Source organism: Pseudophryne corroboree, chromosome 8 (genome assembly GCF_028390025.1).
Source record: "Pseudophryne corroboree isolate aPseCor3 chromosome 8, aPseCor3.hap2, whole genome shotgun sequence".
Lineage (NCBI taxonomy): Eukaryota > Metazoa > Chordata > Amphibia > Anura > Myobatrachidae > Pseudophryne > Pseudophryne corroboree.
The window spans coordinates 443,178,761-443,203,808 of NC_086451.1; the positions used below are offsets into that span (position 1 = coordinate 443,178,761).

General features: G+C 47.2%; 1 protein-coding gene across 3 annotated transcripts in view; it reads right to left on the reverse strand.

The window, feature by feature from the left end:
- Window positions 1–5,662: 5,662 nt before the first annotated feature.
- SKIC2 (SKI2 subunit of superkiller complex) overlaps window positions 5,663–25,048 on the reverse strand; it is a 73,593-nt gene continuing 54,207 nt past the window's right edge. For 2 of the 3 annotated variants that reach the window (XM_063938125.1, XM_063938126.1), the window contains exons 19-31: window positions 19,217–19,328; window positions 17,323–17,441; window positions 16,728–16,865; window positions 16,291–16,428; window positions 14,650–14,754; window positions 14,422–14,572; window positions 13,920–14,046; window positions 13,600–13,810; window positions 13,382–13,492; window positions 9,184–9,402; window positions 7,573–7,713; window positions 6,614–6,821; window positions 5,663–5,945 (exon numbers count right to left, since the gene is read on the reverse strand). In XM_063938125.1, coding sequence (XP_063794195.1) covers window positions 6,621–6,821; window positions 7,573–7,713; window positions 9,184–9,402; window positions 13,382–13,492; window positions 13,600–13,810; window positions 13,920–14,046; window positions 14,422–14,572; window positions 14,650–14,754; window positions 16,291–16,428; window positions 16,728–16,865; window positions 17,323–17,441; window positions 19,217–19,328 — 1,773 coding nt within the window. In that variant the 3' untranslated portion in view covers window positions 5,663–5,945; window positions 6,614–6,620. Of the gene's footprint in view, window positions 5,946–6,607; window positions 6,822–7,572; window positions 7,714–9,183; window positions 9,403–13,381; window positions 13,493–13,599; window positions 13,811–13,919; window positions 14,047–14,421; window positions 14,573–14,649; window positions 14,755–16,290; window positions 16,429–16,727; window positions 16,866–17,322; window positions 17,442–19,216; window positions 19,329–25,048 lie in introns of all 3 variants that reach the window. The other variant, XM_063938127.1, reaches the window with a different exon arrangement.

Below are 25,048 nucleotides of genomic sequence, written 5' to 3' on the forward strand. Positions count from 1 at the left end.
GTGCGCTTGTGCATGTCACACAAGACGACACAGATACCGATTCTGACACCACAGACGGTGATGGGGATGTGTTGCGGAACTCCGCATCTCTCACAAAGGGGGTGCAATTGTTGATAGAGGCTATCAGGGATGTGTTGAATGTTAATGATACCACACCTGAGCAGGTTGAGGAGGCTTTTTTCACTGAAAATAAATAAGCCTCGCTAACCTTCCCTGTGTCAAAGTAATTGAATGCTATATTTGAAAAAGCATGGGAAAACCCTGAGAAAAAATTCTAGGTCCCTAAAAGGATCCAGGTGGCGTTTCCTTTCCGAGGAGGATAGGAAAAAATGGGTAAACCCGCCGGTTGATGACACTCTGTGTCCAGACTCTCAAAAAAGGTGGTTTTGCCTGTTCTGGGATCTACCGCCTTAAAGGAGCCGGCTGATAGGAAAATTGATAACACGCTTAAATCAATGTATGCTGCTTCAGGGGCCATATTACGTCCCACTATTGCTACTGCACGGATTGCAAAGGCAATAGTAAAGTGGTCGGTTACCTTGCTTGAAGATTTGGATACGATGGACAGGGATGACGTTGCATTATATTTACGCAACATACATGATTCAGCAGGTTTTATGGTAGAATCCATGAAAGACCTGGGTTCCATGGCTGCGGGAATATCTTCCATGTTTGTTTCAGCTCGTCGGGGACTGTGGCTGCGTCAGTGGTCGGCCGACGCAGAATCCAGAAAAAGTGTGGAGTCCTTACCCTATACAGGTCAGGCTCTCTTTGGGGAAGCTCCAGACGTGTGGATATCCACGGCTACAGCGGGTAAGTCTCCGTTTCTTCCCTCAGCAGCACCTGCTCCGAAGAAATCCTTCTCTTCATCTGCAACGCAGTCCTTTCGGCCTAACAAGCCTAGAAAGGCCAGAACGTCTAATACATTCTTTAGGGGAGATCGAGTTAAGTCCAAGAAACCTGCCGCTGCAGGTTCCCAGGAACAAAAGCCTGCTTCAGGTAAGCCAAAGTCCTCCGCATGACGGTGGACCGCGCGGCCTGGAGGTGGGGCCAGTGGGAGCGAGACTCAGACACTTCGGTCACGTGTGGGTATTGTCCGGCCTGGATCCCTGGGTGATAGATATTGTATCCCAGGGATATAGGCTGGAATTTCAAAGTCTCCTTCCTCATCGGTTTTTCAAATCAGGCTTACCAACTCTGTTGGCAGACAGCACTGTACTACAAGACGCTGTCCAAAAACTGGTGGAGGCACAGGTCATTGTGCCAGTACCACCTCACATGCAGAACAAAGGTTATTATTCGAACCTTTTTGTGGTGCCAAAACCGGATGGTTCGGTCAGGCCCATTCTGAACCTAAAATCATTGAACCCCTTTCTAAAGGAGTTCAAGTTCAAGATAGAGTCTCTCAGGGCGGTGATATCAGGTCTGGAAGAGGGGGAATTCCTTGTATCACTTGATATCAAGGATGCGTGCCTCCACATTACGATCTGGCTGCCGCATCAGGCTTATCTCCGTTTCGCATTGCTGGACTGTCATTTCCAGTTCCAGGCCCTGCCATTCGGCCTCTCCACAGCACCGAGGGTGGTTTCCAAAGTGATGGCAGAAATGATGGTTCTCCTCTGCAAACAGGGTGTGAACATCATTCCATATCTGGACGATCTGCTGATAAAGGCATCGTCCAAGGAGAAGCTGCTGCAGTCCATTGTTCTCACAACACGCCTCCTCAGGAGTCATGGTTGGATTCTGAACCATCCAAAGTCACATTTGGAACCAACCCAGAGGTTGTCCTTTCTGGGAATGATCCTGGACACAGAAGTGCAGAAGGTGTTTCATCAGCAGGAAAAGACGTTCGTGATACCAACTATGGTCCGGGATGTCCTGAAGCCAGCACGGGTGTCAGTTCATCAATGCATTCGCCTGTTGGGAAAGATGGTGGCCTCTTACGAGGCTCTCCAGTACGGGAGGTTCCACGCTCGGACATTCCAACTAGATCTTCTGGACAAGTGGTCGGGATCTCATCTCCACATGCACCTGAGAATTCGTCTGTTGCCAAAGGCCAGGGTTTCACTCCTGTGGTGGCTCCAATCGCCTCACCTTCTGGAGGGCCGCAGGTTCGGGATTCAGAACTGGGTCCTTCTAACCATGGATGCGAACCTTCGGGGTTGGGGAGCAGTCACTCAAGGAGTAACCTTCCAAGGACTGTGGTCAAGCCTGGAAGCCGGCATGCCCATCAACATCATGGAACTAAGAGCCGTCTACAACAGGCTTCTTCAGGCGGCCCCTCTTCTAAGAAATCGAGCCATTCAAGTGCAGTCGGACAAAGTAACAGTGGCTTACATAAACCGACAAGGCGGAACGAAGAGCAGAGCGGCAATGTCAGAGGTGACAAGAATTCTCCTCTGGACAAAAAAAGCACGCATTAGCGCTAACAGCCATCTTCATTCCGGGAGTAGACAAGTGGGAGGCAGACTTCCTCAGCAGACACGATCTCCATCCAGGGGAGTGGGGTCTCCATCCAGAGGTGTTCAAGGAAATAACGGTTCTTTGGGGATTACCCCAAATAGACATGATGGCCTCTCGTCTCAACAAGAAGCTTTGGCGTTATTGTTCCAGGTCGAGGGACCCACAGGCAGTGGACGCCCTGGTGTCTCCGTGGGTGTTCCAGTCGGTGTACATGTTTCCTCCACTCCCACTCATCCCAAGAATCCTAAAGCTCATAAGGAGAACAAGGGTTCGAGCGATCCTCATTGACCCAGACTGGCCAAGAAGGGCTTGGTACGTGGACCTTCTAATTCTACTGCAAGAAGAAACGAGGTCTCATCCTCTTCTGGAGGACCTGCTGCAGCAGGGGCCGTTCGCCTATCAAGACTTACTGCGGCTACGTTTGACGGCATGGAAGTTGAGCGCCTGATACTTGCTCAGAAGGGCATTCCGAAGGTCATTTCTACCCTGATACAGGCTAGGAAAGGGGTAACGTCTAAACATTACCATTGTATTTGGAAAAAATATGTCTCTTGGTGTGAATCCAAGAAGTTTCCTATGGTGGAGTTTCAACTCGGACGTTTTCTCCTCTTCCTGTAAGCAGGCGTGGATATAGGCCTGAGGTTAGGATCTGTGAAGGTCCAGATTTTGTCTCTGTCCATTTTCTTTCAGAGACAATTGGCTGCCCTCCCTGATGTTCAGACTTTTTTGAAGGGACTTCTGCACATCCAACCTCCCTTGTACCGCCTACGGCGCCTTGGGACCTTAACGTGGTGTTGCAGTTCCTCCAGTCGTATTGTTTTGAGCCTCTACAGGAGGTTGAGGTCAAATTTCTTACATGGAAGGCGGTCACGTTGTTGGCCTTGGCTTCTGCTAGATGCGTGTCCGAGTTGGAGGCTTTATCCTGTAAAAGCCCTTACTTGATCTTCCACGAAGATAGAACTGAGCTCCGGACACGTCAGCAGTTTCTTCCGACGGTTGTATCGGCTTTTCATATCAACCAACCTATTGTTGGCTGACTCCTCAATTATATCAAAGTCCTTGGATGTTGTAAGGGCTCTGAAGATATATGTGAAGAGAACTTCTCGTCACAGAAAGTCGGTCTCTCTGTTTGTCCTGTATGATCCCAAGAAAATTGGGTGTCCTGCTCTGGTCTGGGTCGAACACGTTTTCAAGGTTTTACAAGTTCGATACTTTGGCCTCTGATGATCTGAAGTTCAGTCAATCAGTTCTGCAGGAGCCTCCGCGCTCTCCCTCTTGTTCTGGGAGCTTTGGTACATCCTCATGGTACTAATGTGGACCCCAGCATCCTCTAGGACATAAGAGAAAATAGGATTTTGGTTACCTACCGGTAAATCCTTTTCTCGTAGTCTGTAGAGGATGCTGGGCGCCCGCCCAGTGCTTCGTTTTCCTGAAAATGTTGTTTGGTTCAGTACAACTTCGTTTTAGTTGAGTACTGCTTTATTACTTGGTAAGTAATGTTTCAGCGGTTGCTGAGTGTTCAAGCTACGTTGGCTTGACGTGCCTTGTATGTGTGAGCTGGTATGAATCTCACCACTATCTGTGTATAATCCTTCTCGAAGATGTCCGTCTCCTCGGGCACAGTTTCTAGATTGAGTCTGGTAGGAGGGGCATAGACGGAGGAGCCAGCCCACACTCTCAATCTCTTAAAGTGCCAATGGCTCCTGGTGGACCCGTCTATACCCCATGGTACTAATGTGGACCCCAGCATCCTCGACGGACTCCGAGAAAAGGATTTACTGGTAGGTAACCAAAATCCTATTTTATCTGCTACTAAAGGTGTTTTGAGGTTCATATGAATGAATAATAATTTTATTTATATAGTCGTTTTCTCCAATAGGACTCAAGGCGCTTTACAGATAGTATATACATAACCAAGTTGCAGCAGCCATTTTAGGCCATCAGTTGAAGTGATTATTCATCCTACCCACAAAGTATCCAGGTGCGGAAGCCATTTTAGGTGCACTACATACGATGGCAACTACATGGCATAGGGTTAGAGCAGCTGCACACTGATAATGTAGATAGTTATTTAAGCAAGCGTATGGATAGGGGCGGAGCATGTACGGAGATAACTGTTAATGGGCATACATGCAATATGGGGGTAATTACATCTAACTTGCTTTCAACCTTGAATAAGACTCAAAATTTGGACGAAACACATGTAAACGGCTTTGTATTCTCCGCAGTGAGATTTACAAACCATAAACTAGGCTGCCTGAAATGTTTCAGTCATATTCCCTGTATAGTTGCAGTTCATGTACTTGTGGCCATGGGGGGATGAAGAGAGTAGGGGGCCCATGTGCAGAATTCATGCAGGCTACCACCGCTGTCTGCGGCACAGATGCGAGACAGTGCCAGAGTCTACTGCCCATGGGGCTAATTCGGATGTGGTTGCAGGAGCTATCACTACCTTGGAAGCAGCAGTGATAGCTCTGTATGGTGAGGCAGCAGGGGGCTTCTATTACAAGTAGGCGCCTACTGCTGCAGTGGTGATCCGAACTGCACCCCAGGAGCACAGCAACACCACCGGGCAGGCTTGTGGTGCCCATAGCAGATCCTCATAGCAAGCAGCCCATCGCAGATCCTCATAAGATGCCAGGAAATCTCCAACGACAGAGATCCAGACATCTTCCCTCCCCCCTAAACAGAGGCGGCACACCTCCGTTTTCACAAATGAAGGCCGACGCCGTCCCCTACCCACCTCAAAATGGCATCAGACTGTGAAACACTGACAATCTGATGCCTTACTGCGTTCTGTGCCGCAGGACCCGTTCTCCTGCGCTGACCTGATCATCAGTACTTTGCGCATCAGGGAGCAGATCCTTTGGGATCTATATTAGCCTCCAAGTGCGGATCTCTGGGAGCATGGTGCCAGTACCACGTTCATGGTGATTTCTGCATGGCACATGTACAAATCTCCTGGAAAATGGCGGCTGCTCCATTTCAGCGCGAACAAGTGACTCCGGAGAGGTGAGTATACTCAATGGAAGGGTGTGTGGTGTGGGCCCCCCTGGACCCAGGGCCCGTGTGCACAGGCACACCTAGCACCCATTATAGAAATGCCATGGTTCCCTGAGACAGGAAGGAATAGAAGATGGCAGCTGTTGAACATTAAAAATCATCAAAGCAGGCAACCACAAAGCATGACACAAGCCAACAAATGAGAACAGAATCGGTTTTATTTCTAGATGGCTTCAAATAGACAGGCTCAGCTCCTGGCAAATACCTTGAAACTCCAGGTATCTCATTATCTCTAAAACAATTGCCAGAATGGCCTAGATCCTGTCTCAGAGGGCAAACCTCACAGAGGTTAAACCATGACAGCCTTGAACTTCGGGAAGCCATTTTGTCAGTGGTCACATAGACACCATTTTTCAGAGGATGTATGGCATAGGACGATGTGATGATATAAGGCAGGCTTTCATCATGTCAGAGTCATCCTAAATCAGAAAGAAGACATTTAATGAAAGGCTGAAACACAGTTATATTTTTTAAAGGGCATGTGATGAAGTATTTTACTTGGATGACATAAATGGAAGGATTTTATTGACGGTCTAAAATGAATATGAATGGAATGTTAATGAAATAACAGCTATGTGGTATCAAGTGTGTTACAGAGGCAACATAAAGAAAACTTATTTGGGAACACAGTTATGGCTCTAGCATGCTCTGCTAGTATAGCCTCAGTTCTGTTACAGGAACTTGTAAAGAGCCTACACCTCCTGGAGGCAGCCATCTTGTGGGTTGTTAGATGCAGCCTATCCATTCAAAAGGAACAAATAACAGAGGCTCACGAGGTATGACTTATTTCATTGGGCACTGGCTGCTTTTCCTGTGTGGTCCCTATATTTGGTACCATATAGCTGCCTATTTGGCACCTACAATAAGCAAAGATGGCTTATATGGCAGAATATTTTTTTCTATTTATATCAATCGGGTAGAATGTTCCACTGGAGGAAATCCCTAAAACATGGCTTGATCTGATTGGTTACTCAAGTTCTGTTTGCAGTGTGTTATAAGGGTGTCACTGTGGAGTGAGGGGACACATTAAATGGGAGACACTCTAGTTGGAATACAAGCATTGTAAAACGCGTGCCTATACCCTTACAGTAACATCACTGCGTGTACAGGCTGGCAGCGAAGACTATATCCCTCTTGATAAGCTGTGAGGCGGCGTCCATCTTGGCGCACAGTGTGGCATCTCCAACCAGTCGGGCGGCAGACCGCACATCCCTGCAGGCTTCGTCCAGGCGCTGAACGCAGCGCACAATCAGGCCTTCCTGGATGTCCGTCAGTGTCATTATCTCAGAGAAGGGCTGGAATAGAGTATTGGCACACACTCGCCATTGATATGCGGATGGGATTTATTACAGCACATGATATAAATGGTGATGCATCGTTATATACATTGACGCAATAAGCAAGCTTTCACAAACGTGCTCACATTAGAAGTCTTTCACTAATAATGAAAGTAGTGTTAAAAGGGGCATAATGTTACCATCAGGGAATGTAAATTCAGATACTGGGGGAAACAGAACCCCCTTACCTGTAACATCATTCAGATACAATGAAGAAAATACTGGGGTACACGATCTTCCTAAATCTTGGTTGTTATTTAGGGAGATCAAGGCCCATTCAATGGTTTATCTTTTTAAATATATCTTAAGGGGGTACACACGGAGAGATCCATGCTTAAATTATAAACAATCTGACTAGATTGCTCAGAAATAAATCATGGATCTCTCTGTGTGTATGCTCCATAGCGGCAGCGATGCGTGGCGCTGCTTGTCATTAACGCCGACTCTAGATTTGGCATGCATACATCGCGCTGTGCTGAGTGGGGGGAGAGATGTGTGCTGAGCGGTCTGTGCTAAATCACTGAGCACACATCTCCCCGTGTGTACAGGGCTTTAGTGTAATGTCACAGCGGCCGGTGTACAGGGGCCCCCTGCAGTGTTCCGGAGATTACAGTATTTATACACATTATAAATAGAATCCTATAATACATGCCGGCGATCCTACATGCTATCTCCTGATTACTTCCCACTCACCATGACGGTGCCTTACCATGCCACGTGCCCACTCGTATACCACCTCCGTCAGACCGAACTTGTACTGTGCCACAAAGTCTTCCACAGACTCCCTGAGACCACACTCCCGCTGTACCAGTGCCAGGCGCTCGGCCAGCTCCCGCACCTTCTTCACACCCTGTGACCAGAAACGTATTTTATTTCATTTTCTATAGCACCTGTGCTTTACACAGACATCAGCGTCCTGGTATGGTAAAACCTGCTGACATTACTATGACCTTTTGGGGGTCCCATAACAAGGGCGCATTGACTCTTGGGGTCCCAGAACAATGGCGCACTGACACTTGGGGTCCCAGAACAGTACCACACACACTTGGGGTCCTGTAACAATGACACACTGTGTCACAGAACAATAACGCACTGAAACTCTGGGTTCCAGAACAATGACCCACTGACACTTCTGGTTCCAGAACAATGACACACTGACACCTGCGGTTCCAGAACAATGACACACTGACACTTGCGGTTCCAGAACAATGACACACTGACACTTCTGGTTCCAGAACAATGACACACTGACACTTCTGGTTCCAGAACAATGACCCACTGACACTTGCGGTTCCAGAACAATGACCCACTGACACTTGCGGTTCCAGAACAATGACACACTGACACTTGGGGTTCCAGAACAATGACACACTGACACTTCTGGTTCCAGAACAATGACACACTGACACTTGCGGTTCCAGAACAATGACACACTGACACTTGTAGTTCCAGAACAATGACACACTGACACTTGCGATTCCAGAACAATGACCCACTGACACTTGCGATTCCAGAACAATGACACACTGACACTTGGGGTCCCAGAACAATGACACACTGACACTTCTGGTTCCAGAACAATGACACACTGACACTTGCGGTTCCAGAACAATGACCCACTGACACTTGCGATTCTAGAACAATGACACACTGACACTTGGGTCCCAGAACAATGACACACTGACACTTGGGGTCCCAGAACAATGACACACTGACACTTCTGGTTCCAGAACAATGACACACTGACACTTCGGTCCCAGAACAATGACACACTGACACTTGTGGTTCCAGAACAATGACACACTGACACTTGTGGTTCCAGAACAATGACACACTGACACTTGGGGTCCCAGAACAATGACACACTGACACTTCTGGTTCCAGAACAATGACCCACTGACACTTGCGGTTCCAGAACAATGACACACTGACACTTCTGGTTCCAGAACAATGACACACTGACACTTGGGTCCCAGAACAATGACACACTGACACTTGGGGTCCCAGAACAATGACACACTGACACTTCTGGTTCCAGAACAATGACACACTGACACTTCGGTCCCAGAACAATGACACACTGACACTTGTGGTTCCAGAACAATGACACACTGACACTTGTGGTTCCAGAACAATGACACACTGACACTTGGGGTCTCAGAACAATGGAGCACTGACACTTGGGGTCTCAGAACAATGGAGCACTGACACTTGGGGTTCCGGAGCAATAGACAATATACAGAAAATGCCAGTACCTGAGCCACATATTATGCAGCGACATCTTACCTTGTATTCTTGTCTGTATCCGCTCTGATCTTACCTGCTTTAGTGTGTCTGTGAGCCGGGGCTCACACTGGGTCTTATGCTGGAAAACCAGGCAAGAGAGCAGAGCTGCAATCTCCTCAGGGGCGAGGGGAGACAGGGCCCCGTCCAAGACCAGCTCCGTAACCAACAGCTCATGGCTGCACACCTCACAGGCCACCCGGCCCTTCAGCTGAACAGCACCACCGCCATCTATGTACTGCAGGGTGCACAGGACCTGGGCACAAAGGGAAAAGATGGGGAAACAAATTAGACAGGAAATCTCAGAGATCATTAAGAGAGGGACAGAAAGCAATGTAGGAGAACTGCAACTGTTGACAAAGATAAGCTAATTATCATTAGCATATGTTATTTAATCCTATATAATAAAAGGCTAACACTGCTCCTCACCTCTATGGGGGGAATTCAAGTGTTTTGCACGCAGGCGGCCATAAAATGGCGCCCGACGAAGCAATTCAAGTGTTTCTCTGTTCGGGCGCGCACAGCCGCCGGCGCTGACATTACTGTTATGTTGTTTCGCCATTTCGCCAGGCTGGTAACAAGCAGTATATATTTAGCCAGACATACGTATTTTTCTCACATCTTTTCCTAATGACAAGGCAATGTGGGGGTAATTCAGACATGATCGCCCCGCTAGCGTTTTTTTGCAGCGCTGCGATCAGGTCAGAACTGCGCATGCGTATGCAGCGCAATGCGCAGGTGCGTCGCACGAGTACAAAGCTGATCGACGCTCAGCGATGGGTTTGTGTGAAGAATCCATTCGCACGGGCGATCGCAAGGAGTTTGACAGGAAGAAGCCGTTTGTGGGTGGCAACTGACCGTCTTCAGGGAGTGGTTGGAAAAACGCAGGCGTGTCCAAGCATTTGCAGGAAGGGTTCCTGACGTCAATTCCGGCCCCGGACAGGCTGAATTGTTCGCAGCGGCTGAGTAAGTCCTGGATAACTCAGAAACTGCACAAGATCTTTTCGTACAGCTCTGCTACACATGCGATCGCACACTTGCAAAGCGAAAATACACTCCCCTATGGGCGGCGACTATGTGATCGTAGCAGTGCAAAAAACCCTAGCGAGCGATCAGGTCTGAATTAGGCCCTATGTGTCTATCTAAGTGCTGAAATCTTATTAAAACATAAAATTAAAATGAGCAACTAGCGATGAAGATATGGAAGCTTGAAGATGTTTAATTCAGTAAGATGGAAGAGTTTAAATTGTGGTGTAGGCAGTACTGCCACTTGACCTAAAAAGCACCAAATAAGACTCCCCCGATCAAAGAAAAGCATCTGAGCATAGGTATGATTTCACTGCATGCTGTGGTGAAATCCTTACTGCATATCATGAGTGTTCACCACTAAACCCCCTTCTCACTGGCTGAACCTTTAACTAGGAGATGTTTGTTCTTATAGCTCAGGCCTGTGAGTTCCATTGTAGTCAGACACAGGAGACTAAAAGAGCTGCCTCCAGGACCTTACCTCTGCACAGGACCTAAAGCTTTAACGGTTCAAATCCATTGCTGGGGAACATTCGGGGGCCAGGCTGCAAAGCTGGGGTTGACATCCCTACCAGTTTTGTATATTCCTTTTCCCAACAGCAGCTGATGGAAGTGGAATTATCCTCTCCCCTATCCTACCTCAGCGCCCGCTATAGTGACACAACTCTACAAAACACCTATGACCGCCCCTATCAAAGGACCGTACAGCCAAGGGGATACTTACATCTCACAACAAGCGTACAACTATAACTGGTTGTTCTTTGAACCATTCTGAATACACCATTGTTGCTGTACATATTTATATACAATATATGATTATACTCTGGGTATCCAGTCTTAAAACCATCTCTGAGCATGGTTGTGAACAGCCAGACCATCGCTCATCGATAACAAAAAGATTTATGAGCATATGAGCCAGTGCCTTATGTGGCAAACCTAATAGAGTAGATCCGGCTATAGTGGGCAATCAGCTTTTGGGTGAAAATTTGGGCAAATGGAGTCCCCGATGACCACTAGTTGCTGGACCAAAATGGAGTTCATTATTCCCAAACCAGGGTTTTAGATGGCAACCCCGTTACAAGATCACTGGCAAACCATCCACCAACAATGACATACGACGTGGACACCGTTCTTGAACCAAAGCGTATTGTGTGGTTCTCTCCATCTTCTGTCAGAGCTCTGTGTGGTAATCACTACACTATCCCACCTGCTGCCCAGTTTGGCAGGATATGGTGTGGATACAGCTGTAGACCTGGAATGGTCAAGGAGGCACCAGAAGCTTGTGCCCAAAGGCAAAAGTAGCTTCAGTGGGCAGAATTCTATATGCCAGCTGTCTTAACTGTGTTTCTTCCAAGGGAGGAATGAACTGGGCACCTTCTTCACATGTCAGATCTGCTTTTTCAAGAGACGGCTTCCTTCCATTAATTGGACCCATTTTATCTCACGTGGTCTATTACAAAATGTTTCAACAATTTCTAAATGGTCCTTTGTGATTCAGCTCTATTGAAAAGGATTTGCAAAGCTGCCACGTGGTCTTCTCAAAGTACCATTTGTAAGCGTTACCGGCCTCCGTGTTTCCTTCATCAGAGATGTTTTGGTGGCTGAACGGTTTTGCGTCCTGTCTTTTCCTGTTAAATTCTTCCTATTTACTGGTTTGTTTTATGCATTAGTTTACTGCAGACTTCTGCTCTTGTACATGCCCACATGTGGCACTGGGCGTGGATCATTATATCTACAAGCAAAAAGTCTACAGTCAATAGGTCGACCCCACAAGGTCGACATGGAAAATGACGACGGGGTCAACAGGCCGACATGACCATTAGGTCGGCATGAGAAAGGTAGACAGTAGAAAAGGTCGACAGGGTCAAAATGCCGACACATGGAAAGGTTGATATGAGAAAAGGTAGACACAAAAATGGTTGACACACCACTTTTAAGTTTTTTTTGGTGTCAGAGCACAGGGAACCCCAATTAGTGTACCGGTTAGCTCGCCATGCTTCAGGAAAGGTGCCTCGCTCCTCTACTACTACGCTCGGCACAGGTTACTATTCCCAATCATAGTCCAGGTGGATGGTAAAGTATGGAAAAGTTGAAAAAATGAAAAACATTAAAAAAAACTCATGTCGACCATATATGTGCAACCATTTGAACCTGTCGACCTTTTGCCCATGTTGCCCTAATGTATGTCAACCATTTGGTGTCGACCTACTGACTGTCTATCTAGACACTGTAGATCTATAGACCGGATACCTGGTGCTGTTAGAGAAAGGTCCATTTTTAGCTACCAGTATATTATTGTTACTAGCCACTCCTTCTTTGGTTCAGTTTCTTTGTACTCTACTAATCCTAAAACTGAGCGATGGACCTACCTATCTGTGTAGAAGTGCTCTGTATTGTAGATACTGGTATGAGCCTTTGAGGAGGGGACTTGACAGTAGGAATAACAAGCTTGTTCCTGGCATGCTGAGCAGATGTCTCTTGAGCTGTCTTGAAAAAGGCTTATCAAAGCCGAAACGTCGACATTATGAGCTGATCCTGATGTATTAATAAATCCTTTATTGAAGTTGGACTGGTGAGTGCCCTCTATTCTGGATCTTTGATCTGGATATATATCTGATATATGTGGATGTCCGAACTTGGGCCTTCTTGAGGAGCACCCCGATGGTGACTGTCTACTGCTGTGAGTGCGGACATTACAAATCGATTATATATATATATATATATATATATATATATATATATATATATATGAGAAATCAAGAGGTCTTAGTTACATACATTTGCAAATGAAGATTAAGCCACCAGGCCCTGACAAGGCTCCTCTTATGTTGGGGCCTGGTGGCTTTATCATTCATTTGCAAATATATGTAACTAAGACCTCTGGATTTCTATAATATATATAGGCCTTCATGTCTTAGTACAGGTACAGCTTGGTGTGCTGAGGGACACAAGGGTCAATCCCCAAAGTATTTCTAGCTTAGACTACCCCCTCCTTTTCTCGTACCTGAATTGTATTTTCTAATTGAAATGAGCAACTTACATTCTGTTCTACAGATCCTGATTGTATTCCTGATTAATACATTTTGTACCTGTCATCCCCTGTAACAAATTGTACCCCTGAATAGTATCTATACCAACAAGACCCAATAACTCTTTGTGCTTAGGGAATCTTTCCATCCACTGATCCCTGAAAATCCCTATTTCCTCACATCGATTCTCTGCTGGTATTCAGGCAAGAGGCTCAACGACTGGTCAGAAGTGAGGAAGCGGAGGCGATCCAGCTCATCCAAGACCTGTGATCTCTGCTCCAGACGGAGATACTAAGGGAAAACAGATAGGAGGAGGCGTGATAAGTGTATAGCAAACAATGGGAAGAGTATGTAACATGAAACCGATATTATACAGAGCAGGTAATGATTTTATTCACCTGAGAGGTAAACCGGGGGCTCTTTGGGCAACTAAACTCCGTTAGTGCTCCTTCCAGTCTCCTGATTCTGGTAACTGCCTCCACTACTTCCACCTCCTTCAACTGGAGATCATTAATGGGGCACAGGGAAGTCAGTGACCCCGGGGGCAGGTCTGCCAGTCGAGAGAGCTCCTGTGTCACACCAGACATTGCGGGACCAGGAGGGTCATTCCTGCGGGTACATAAAGAGGGGTAAGTGCAAGGGAAGAAGAGCAAATTCTTATGTGGACGAGGTCAGCACCATGATTTCATTGGGTGGGGATGGCCGCAAAGGATGTTACCTGAAGCGGGGGGTCTGGCTCCTGGTGACATCATCCAGGACTTTATCAGCCTGGACTCTCAGCGTCTTCCCGGTTATTATGAGAATGTCTGCGGAGCGGAGCTTGAGAAGGGTGCAGCCACATGGACCTAGAGAGTGGGGCAAGTAGATTTCCAGTCTTCAGTAATACAAGATCCCATGTTTTCTTTCTCGTCACTGATCATGTTCCAACTGAATACAGCCAATTTCCTTTTATCTAATTGACTTTGCCTCCAAGCCTACATATCAGAGATAGACAAACTATACTTGTCCACCTGTTGGGAAACTTTAAATCCCAGTATGACCCTCCAGCTCCTGGCTAGCATGCCACCCGCAGATCACCTAAGTCTTATACTTCTTTAATATGGATTTTATGCTTCCCTTAGCATGGCAGCCATGTGTTCCTTTAAGTGCCCAATTTTCTACATGGAGTCAGCACTTTCTCCATAAGATGCATGCACAAACTCATGTTGGCCGTCTCTTACCCTCTGGTCGGAACACTTTGCCCATCAGCAGATCATCAGGGCTGGGCACCCTGCTCTCCTTCTCCTCTCGTTCCACTGCAGCAACTCCATCGCGCTTCTTCTCGCACAGCACCAAGGTGGTGTAGATCCTGTTGGCAGCATCTGAGGACACCTGCAGGATAAAACAAGGTGGTTATTTTCAGCAGACCAAGTCCCCATGCCTAGGATTGTCCCTGGGGAGACTGCTACCTGTAGGATGACGCCGGGTACCCAGTGGTGATACTCGGTGCTGATGATGATGATACGACCCACACTTAGACATTTCATTCCATTGATGGACTCTACCACCCTTTTCTGGAGAAGGAGACAAGGACAGATCATACATAAGAGCGCGTACACATCACTGCACAGCTGTATAACAGGAGTTCCTAACATTGTTGTGTCTGGGCCCCATGTGATGTCTGTCCAGCAGCTGTGTGACACGTGCCTCAGATTTTAAAGAACAATGGACTTTAAATCACTTTCCTGTTAAACATAAAATAAATAACAACCTGGGGATGTGTATAAGATAAAAGATTATGAAAGAAAATGCTAAGCAACATAATAAGCTCATATTAAAAGCTCCTGCTCCACAGCAATAACTAAAACGTTCAGACAAATAGCAGATTATAGATCGTGATGGAACATCAATGTTAGGGTAGTTAATAGGACAAGGTTGGGTTTGTAATGTCGGCAGTAAGAACACCGACCGCGGGATCCCGACAGTGAGAATCCCGACAGGGGGACGAAATATACTTACCTTCCCCCCATGGCCCCCTAGCCCTAACCCTCCCTTCCCTCAGCCTAAACCTAACCCCACCCTCCGCGCAGCCTAACCCTCCTCGGTGGTGCCTAATCCCAACCCCCCTTCCCGCAGCCTAAACACAACCCCCCACCAAGGAAACAGCCCAACAATGGCCCTCAGTCCGAGTTGTTCGCTTGCAAGCTGCTTTTAGCAGCATTGCACACGCTAAGCCGCCGCCTACTGGGAGTGAATCTTAGCAAAATTGCGAACGAAAGATTAGCAAAATTGCGAATAGACACTTCTTAGCAGTTTCTGAGTAGCTCCACACTTACTCGGCATCTGCGATCAGTTCAGTCAGTTTCGTTCCTGGTTTGACGTCACAAACACACCCAGCGTTCGCCCAGACACTCCCCCGTTTCTCCAGCCACTCCCGCGTTTTTCCCAGAAACTGTAGCGTTTTTTCGCACACATCCATAAAACGTCCAGTTTCCGCCCAGAAACACCCACTTCCTGTCAATCACATTACGATCACCAGAACGAAGAAAAAACCTAGTAATGCCGTGAGTAAAAAACCTAACTGCATAGCAAATTTACTTGGCGCAGTCGCACTGCGGACATTGCGCATGCGCATTAGCAACTAAGCGCTCCGTTGCGAAAGAAAAATAACGAGCGAACAACTCGGAATGACCCCCAATAACCCTCCCTGTGGGCGGCTAACCCTAACCCACCCCCCCACATTCTAAACCTAACCCCACCCCTCCCTTTTGGTAGTGCCGCGTTTGGAATTACTGCTGTCGGGATGCTGGCGCCGGGATTGTGATCCCAATCAGGATGCCGCCACTGGCATTCCAAGCTGTGTCGGGATTCTGGCGTCTGTATTTCGACTGCTCGGATCCTGACTGTCGGGATCCTATCCGGATCCCATAGGACCCACATGCACTGCGATATATATAAAAAAATATATATAAACCTAATCATGGGTGGTTAAGGGCAAAACCGTGAAACAGAACCCAAATATACTCAGGATGATTACAGGTGCACTCTAGAACTGGTTAGACATCCGGACACACTTTGAGATCGTCACTAGTTCCTTGCTGGAATCTTACCTGCAGGGTCTGCCTGGTGCGGATCAGTTCCTGTACGGTGACAAAGTAGTCCTGGAGGTCTGCCAGGATCCCGGAGCATTCAATATCTCCCATCTCTCCCAGTGTCTTGGTGAGAACCTTAATACGTTGCTCATGGCTCTGTCAAAATAAACACCATCACTGGCTCCCAGCCTGCAGGGGAGGGACCTGGCCGACTTACAGATTCAATGCAGGTAACAGCCCCACCAACTCCCACTTCTCTGTGTCACCCAACAAGCAACTCCCAGCTGTCTATGGGGACTATTTACTAAGCCTTGGATGGAGATAAAGTACCAGCCAATCAGCTCCTAGCTGTCATTTTTCAAACACAGACTGTGGTATGGCAGTTAGAAGCTGATTGGCTGGTACTTTATCCAAGACTTAGTAAATACACCCCTGTGTCACTATACAGGCGTTACCTTGCTGTCTTTTTGCGTCCTGGCTTCTGCAAAACTCCTCTTCATCATGTCTTCTACTCTCAGAGCCTCAACGCGGAGGAGATTCAGGATCATGGAATACGTCAGACGGAACTGAGACTGCAGCTGAGTGGGCTTCCCCTGGGCCGGAGAGAGTGGAGGGGAGATACCGTGACCCGTGTCGGGAAGAGACGTGGGATAGAATAAAAGAGGGAGAACCGAAATACAATACAGAGATAACAAATACATAAGAAGATTAAATACCTGCAACTTATTTAAATTATTATGTAAAATATAATGGAACCAGTTGCCCCGCCCCATTCATTTATTAATAGTTTCTTACATAGCGCAGCATATTCCGTTGCGCTTTACAATTGGAAACAACACTGATAAAACAAAACTGGGTAATAGCAGACAGTCATAGAGGTAGGAGGGCCTTGCTCGCAAGCTTACAATCTATAGGGACATGCGCTGCTATACCTACCCCGTTGCTGACACAACAGTCCTACTCTCCTGGTCCGTCCCGTCTCTGCGGTGAAAGCTGTAGGGGGATGGGCTGTAGTCAGCTATGTCCCCACCACCCACCACCTTTCCTTACCAGCATCATCCTGTGCAGATCGCTCATTTCCGGCACGTCCGATTTACACAATATTATAACCATGCCGGTAGTGTCCAGTCCTCGGCGCCCAGCGCGACCAGCCATCTGTATATATTCCCCTGCAGGCAGACATGTTACTAGTTACTGTTCTATGTTACAGAGCCTCCAAACAAAGTAACAACTGGTCCAATGTGAACAGGTAAGTCGTGGCACAAATGTATTATTATATTTATTAAGTTTCTTATATAGCGCAGCATATTCCGTTGCGCTTTAGAAGAAATGTACATGGAAGAGTTCCTTACCGGGAAAAAGTTATGATATACGTAATTGCTGCCCCCTTGCTATGTGGCTCAGGGAAAGCTACGGACTGACCTCTGCAATTGCATATCAGAGGCTAGTGCCCCCTCCTGCTCTGTTCTTCAGCAGACTTTAGCACCCTGGGAGCTAAAGCTGTAACTGTTTGGTGCCCGGTCCTCTCCAACCACCATGGCAACCCTGTGGAACCCTATGGACCCTGAAGTATGTAATGTAGTATGTAATGTAGGTAAGCTGTTCCAAAAGGAACACATGCTTCCTGCTAATGCCACTCATATGGTAACCCTTCCAATCAGCATATAGGGGTAAATGTAGAGGCAGTGAAAAGTGTGGAGAAGTGAGCCAGTGGAGCAGTTGCCCATGGAAACCAATCAGCACTGACGTAACAATTATAATTTCCATATTATAGAATTATACAGAGCAGCTGATTGGTTGCCATGGGCAACTTCTCCACTGGCTCACTTCCCCACTCTTATCACTGCTTCATACATTTACCCCATAGGGCAGTATTCAAGTCGGATTTCCCAACTTGTCGAATAAACTGCAATTTAAGGTCGACTCCAGATTCGCCCTATTCAAAGTGCCGTTTATCCGACAAGTCTCGGAGAGCACGTGGATCCACGTGTTTTGTCGGATTCGCAGTCAAATCCGACAGGTTTTAACCTCGTTTCCGACAATGGCCCTCATTCCGAGTTGTTCGCTCGCTGCTAATTTTTGGCAGAATTGCTAATAGTCTAAGATCCGGCAGTTCTGCACATGCGTATGCACAGCAGGGCGCACGCGCTAAGCAAATATACACAAAACTATGCTATTTTACTCACAGGCGAATTAAGCTTTTCAATCGCTCTGCTGATTGACAGGAAGTGGGCGTTTCTGGGCGGAAACTGGCCGTTTTCAGGTAGTGTGCTAAAAAACGCAGGCGTGCCAGGTAAAAACGCAGGAGTGGCTGGTCGGACGCTGGGCGTGTTTGTGACGTCAAACCAGGAACTAAACGGACTGAGGTGATCGCAATCTAAGAGTAGGTCCGGAGCTACTCAGAAACTGCAAGGAAATTGCTTTCGTTAGCAATTCTGCTAATATTAGCAGAATTGCTAATCTTTCTTTAGCAATTGCTAATCTTTTGTTAGCAATTCTGCTATGTTAAGATACACTCCCAGAGGGCGGCAGCTTTGTGTTTGCATTTCTGCTAAAAGTAGCTAGCGAGCGAACAACTCGGAATGAGGGCCCATGTCAATCCCACTTTAAAAAAAGTTGGATTAGCTAATTGAATACGGAGATGTTGGATCCTTTCCGTCGGATAGGATCCAACATCAATTGAATACACCCCATAGTCTGCTGTTGCTAACACAGGACACCCGGCTGTAGGCAGTCTGTATTACCCTTGTTTGGGCTCCTCAGTGCAGGTTATGTTGTAAGGTCCGGCGTGTGAAGTTCTATAGAGACCACCAGCTTCACTAGAACAACGATTTGGGTTTGGCATGTGCTTGAAGCTACACTTCTTCAGTCTGATTATAAACAGCTTTGCCCAGGAGCCTGTTAGCCTATTATGGTCGGTGGTGGGTCCGTGCCTGCGACATACCTGGTGTCAGGTCTCTGAAGTTCGAGCCGTCGTGTTTTCTGATGGAGTCGAATACAACAGTGCGAGCCGGCATATTAACCCCCATAGCAAAAGTCTCGGTGGCGAACAGGATCTAAGGAACACAGAGAGGGACAGTTCTAAATAATACTCTGCAGACAAAGAACATTGATTCCAAGAAAATAAACATAGTAAATACAAATAAAAAAATTGTATGCAAAATTGTGTATACGTACAGTTATACAGTATACAGCAAGGGGTTTATGCATACATTTAAAAATGCCTATTTTTGATAAAAGGGAATAAATGGCGGGTGTTGCATTTAAAAAAAAAATGCAGTGAAATACTGCGGCAAAGTGATAATAAATAAACCCTTAAATCTCTAACGCTACTTAAAAGGAAATTTCTTTTCATTTTTTTAATGCCTATTTCCCTGTTAATAAGATGTTTTGCGTAGCTGACACCAAATAACCACTTGATCTAAAGAATAGGTCAGTTAGAGTAACATTCACAAAGACTCTACCCGTAACAGTGTGAGAACCTTATGAAAGCTGGAGAGAGTTTCGATAAATCGGACGTGGTGGTCCTGACTCGGAAATGCATGTATAACGTCAGCAATCACGCGCGCTTTACGCACTGGGAGATAGATGCGGATTTCCGCCTGTTTTCAGAGCGTCTCGTGGCTATACGGCCACAGGACTCCCATCCAGACGCTAGTGAAAGTAATCATCATCATCAGCGCCCATCTACACCAGCCTTATCCTCAGCGCAGGAGACCCGACAAAGCGCATGTGCTGATCTCTGTATTGTGCGCAATCCGTCCACACGCACACAAAACACTTGCGCCACTCAGCAGTGATGAGACTGAGGGGGTGAGTCAGACCTGATCATAGATGTGCGAAAAGAACGCACATCTGCAATCAAATTCTTTGACATGCGGGGGGACGTCCAGCACAGGGCTAGTCCCTTCCCGCGTGCCGGATCCAGCCCCCTCCCTTCCCCCCACAGACATGCAAAAGAATGACTAAATCCAATTGGATTACACTTTGATTGTACAGAACTGAACGTTTGGCCGGTTTGACTGAAAGACATTGGAATTTGCACGTCTGTCCTCAACTTTATCAATCAGCATCGGATGAAATGGTAAAATGAGTCCGGGGTGTATTTATCAGCTTCAGGTGAACTTTGAGACACAATATTTACAGAAGCATGGAACAGAGAGGTCAGCAGACAGAAATCTCTCTCTTTACAGGTAAAGCAAACCAAACAATGGTATATATTAGATGTTACTGTAACAGGAGTAGCAGGGATTGCTCAAACAGGAATATACACAATCAATGTGAGGTTCTGTTCCCATGTCACTAACTCAGGATAACTGAAACACATTAATGGGGCGGATTCGGAGTTGGACTGATCTCTTTGTATGGACGCAAATAGTTACACAAAGTTCTGCAGTTTTGTATCTCTGGCCAATACGAGTCAGACAGATCTGATCTTCTGTGAATGGGCATTTTGGGGCAAGATCTGGGCAGCGATAATGTGATCGCATGGAGCTGTTCTTTCTTCTGGGTGTGTCATTAACCCTTTAGGCATTCCAATATACAACATCCACAAGAAATCATTGCAGAACACATAAAAGACTTGACTGAGTACAGATCTGACACCAACCATCCATGCACATTAGTCAACAGTGCCTTTACCTCCTGACACCAGTCAACAATGCAACAACCCCCTGACATCAGTCAATGCCATATTGACCCAATACCATCAAATGGCAAACTGACATCACCAGTCAATGGTACGCAGGCTAACAGCATACTCACAACTCTAGCCACTTGCACAGTGGCCCATCTCTAGCCAATGGCGCACAGGCCTAACATCAGCCAATGGTGCCTAGATCTAACACCAGCCAATGGCACAAAGACCCAACACCAGCCAATGATGCCCAGACCTACCACCAGCCAATGGTGCCTAGACCTAACACCAGCCAATGGTGCCTAGACCTAACACCAGCCAATGACACAAGGACCTAACGCCAGCCAATGGCGCCCAGACCTAACACCAGCCAATGACACAAGGACCTAACACCAGCCAATGGTGCCTAGACCTAACACCAGCCAATGACACAAGGACCTAACACCAGCCAATGGTGCCTAGACCTAACACCAGCCAATGACACAAGGACCTAACACCAGCCAATGGCGCCTAGACCTAACACCAGCCAAGGCACCCAGACCTAACACCAGCCAATGGTGCCCAGACCTAACACTAGCCAATGTTGGACAGACCTAACATCAACCAATGGCACACAGACCTAACTTCAGCTAATGGTGCCAAGACCTAACACCAGCCAATGGTACCCAGACCTAACATCAGCGTATGGCACCCAGACCTAACATCAGCCAATGGCACCCAGACCTAATATGAGCCAATGGTCTCCAGACCTAACACCAGCCAATGGCGCCCAGACCTAACACCAGCCAATGGCGCCCAGACCTAACACCAGCAAATGGCGCACAGACCTAACACCAGCCAATGATGCCCAGACCTACCACCAGCCAATGGTGCCTAGACCTAACACCAGCCAATGGTGCCTAGACCTAACACCAGCCAATGACACAAGGACCTAACGCCAGCCAATGGCGCCCAGACCTAACACCAGCCAATGACACAAGGACCTAACACCAGCCAATGGTGCCTAGACCTAACACCAGCCAATGACACAAGGACCTAACACCAGCCAATGGTGCCTAGACCTAACACCAGCCAATGACACAAGGACCTAACACCAGCCAATGGCGCCTAGACCTAACACCAGCCAAGGCACCCAGACCTAACACCAGCCAATGGTGCCCAGACCTAACACTAGCCAATGTTGGACAGACCTAACATCAACCAATGGCACACAGACCTAACTTCAGCTAATGGTGCCAAGACCTAACACCAGCCAATGGTACCCAGACCTAACATCAGTGTATGGCACCCAGACCTAACATCAGCCAATGGCACCCAGACCTAATATGAGCCAATGGTCTCCAGACCTAACACCAGCCAATGGCGCCCAGACCTAACACCAGCCAATGGCGCCTAGACCTAACACCAGCAAATGGCGCACAGACCTAACACCAGCCAATGGTGCACAGACCTAACACCAGCCAATGGCGCACAGACCTAACACCAGCCAATGGCGCACAGACCTAACACCAGCCAATGGCGCCCAGACCTAACACCAGCCAATGGCACCCAGACCTAACACCAGTCAATGGCGCCCAGACCTAACACCAGCCAATGGCGCCCAGACCTAACACCAGCCAATGGCGCCCAGACCTAACACCAGTCAATGGCGCCCAGACCTAACGCCAGCCAATGGCGCCCCGACCTAACACCAGCCAATGGCACCCAGACCTAACACCAGCCAATAACGCAGATGTCTAACACCAGCCAATGGCGCACAGGTCTCATAACACCGGCCAAAGGTGCACCTTCCCAAACTCCGGCCAATGGCACACAGACCTAACAAAGGCCAATGATGCACCTTCCACAACACCAACCAATGGTGCACCTTTCCCAACACAGGCCAATGGCGCATACACCTAATACAGACCAATGGCGCACTGGCATAGCACCAGCCAATAGTGCACAGATCTAACAGAGGCCACCTTCCTTAACATCGGCCAATGACGAACAGATCTAACACCAGTCAATGGCACATATACCTAACACCAGCCAATGGGGTATGTGTCACAAGATACAATACTAAATAATACTAATGGTACTTAAGAAGGTAATGACATATCCGCCCCCTCAATAGCTCCGGTTTCTTGCACAGGTGTGGATTAGGCGTGGGAACATAATTTTGACCCCTATTTATTCACAAGGTTATGGATATTTTCTGGCACTCAGAGATCATGGTCCTAGCAACACTAATGCTCATAGGAGACATGCAAGCTAACCAAACTGCAGAAATGTTACTTTCAGATTTGACTGAATGTAGTTTATAAAGCAACTTCTGATAACATAAAGTGGTGCCAGGTACGTACTGTATAATGTTACAGAGAAACAGAATTTGACAACAGATAAGAATCACCTGGCCCATCTAGTCTGCCCTAAATACATGTATACGCACACACATACACCCTTGGGTTATTCGTTTTTTGTTTTTTTATGTCAGGAGCCAATTACCCTACCAGTATATTTTTGGATTGTGGGAGGAAACCGGAGTACCCGGAGGAAACCCACGCAAGCACGGGGAGAATATACAGACTCCACACAGTTAGGGCCATGGTGGGAATTTAACCCGTGACTGCAGTGCTGTGAGGCAGTAATGCTAACCATTACACCATCTGTGTTGAACATAAAATGCTGTCATTGTCAGGATTTCAACCCATCACCTGTTACATTGGCCCTCATTCCGAGTTGTTCGCTCGGTATTTTTCATCGCATCGCAGTGAGAATTCTCTTAGTGCGCATGCGTAATGTTCGCACTGCGCATGCGTCAAGTAACTTTACTAAGAAGAAAGTAATTTTACTCACGGCTTTTTCGTCGCTCCGGAGAACGCATTGTGATTGACAGGAAATGGGTGTTACTGGGCGGATGTACGGCGTTTTAGGGGCGTGTGGCTGGAAACGCTACCGTTTCCGGAAAAAACGCAGGCGTGTCTGGAGAAACGGTGGGAGTGCTTGGGCGAACGCTGGGTGTGTTTATGACGTCAGCCGGGACCGAAAAGCACTGAATTGATCGCACAGGCAGAGTAAGTCTGGAGTTACTCAGAAACTGCTAACTCGGTTTTGATCGCAATATTGCGAATACATCGGTCGCACATTTAAGATGTTTAGATTCACTCCCAGTAGGCGGCGGCTTAGCGTGTGTAACTCTGCTATAATCGCCTTGCGAGCGAACAACTCGGAATGAGGGCCATTGTACGCAGAAATCTTACTGATGGAGCCATTTGTTATGTAATAAATATGCCCACTAGGGGGAGCTGAGGGGAGCAATATGGCAGCTCTCATACAAATATGCAGGGAGATCAGGTTCTACTACATAACTTACACCCATATATTTATTTATTGGAAAAATAGGATTTTGGTACTTACCAGGTAAATCCTTTTCTTTGAATCCATAGGGGGCACTGGAGTACTCTTGGGATATGGACGGCTTCCGTAGGAAACAGGGCACTGAATATTTAAATTTAGAACACTCCACCCCTCCATATCCCCGAGTACCTCAGTGTTTTTTACTGAGCCGAACAGGAACTATAGAGAGGTTGACAATGGAGTATTACATATAACATAACTGACAACAACGAAGTTGACACATAACGTTACTGACAACTAAACAGTTGACACCATAAACAGCACTTGATAATTTGAACCAGTCGGTGAGAGTGTGTTACCATAAGATCCTCTGAACTTACCACAAACCAGGTAAAACTGCTCTGGGTGGGCGTCCAGTGCCCCCTATGGATTCAAAGAAAAGGATTTACCTGGTAAGTACCAAAATCCTATTTTCTTTTTCATCCACTAGGGGTCACTAGAGTACTCTTGGGACGTACCAAAGCTTCCCCCGTGGGCGGGAGAGCTGTTTGGCACCTGTAACACTAGGCGGCCAAAGCTAGATGCTGATGCCGCAAACGTATCAAACTTGTAAAAGCGCACAAACGTGTGCACTGAAGACCATGTAGCCGCACGGCAAAGCTGTGTCGTAGAAGCTCCACGACCAGCTGCCCATGAAGTTCCCACAGAACATGTGGAATGAGCTGTTACTGATGTAGGCTGCTGTAACCTAGCATTAAGGTAAGCCTGACGTATAGTTAGTTTTATCCATCTGGATAAGGT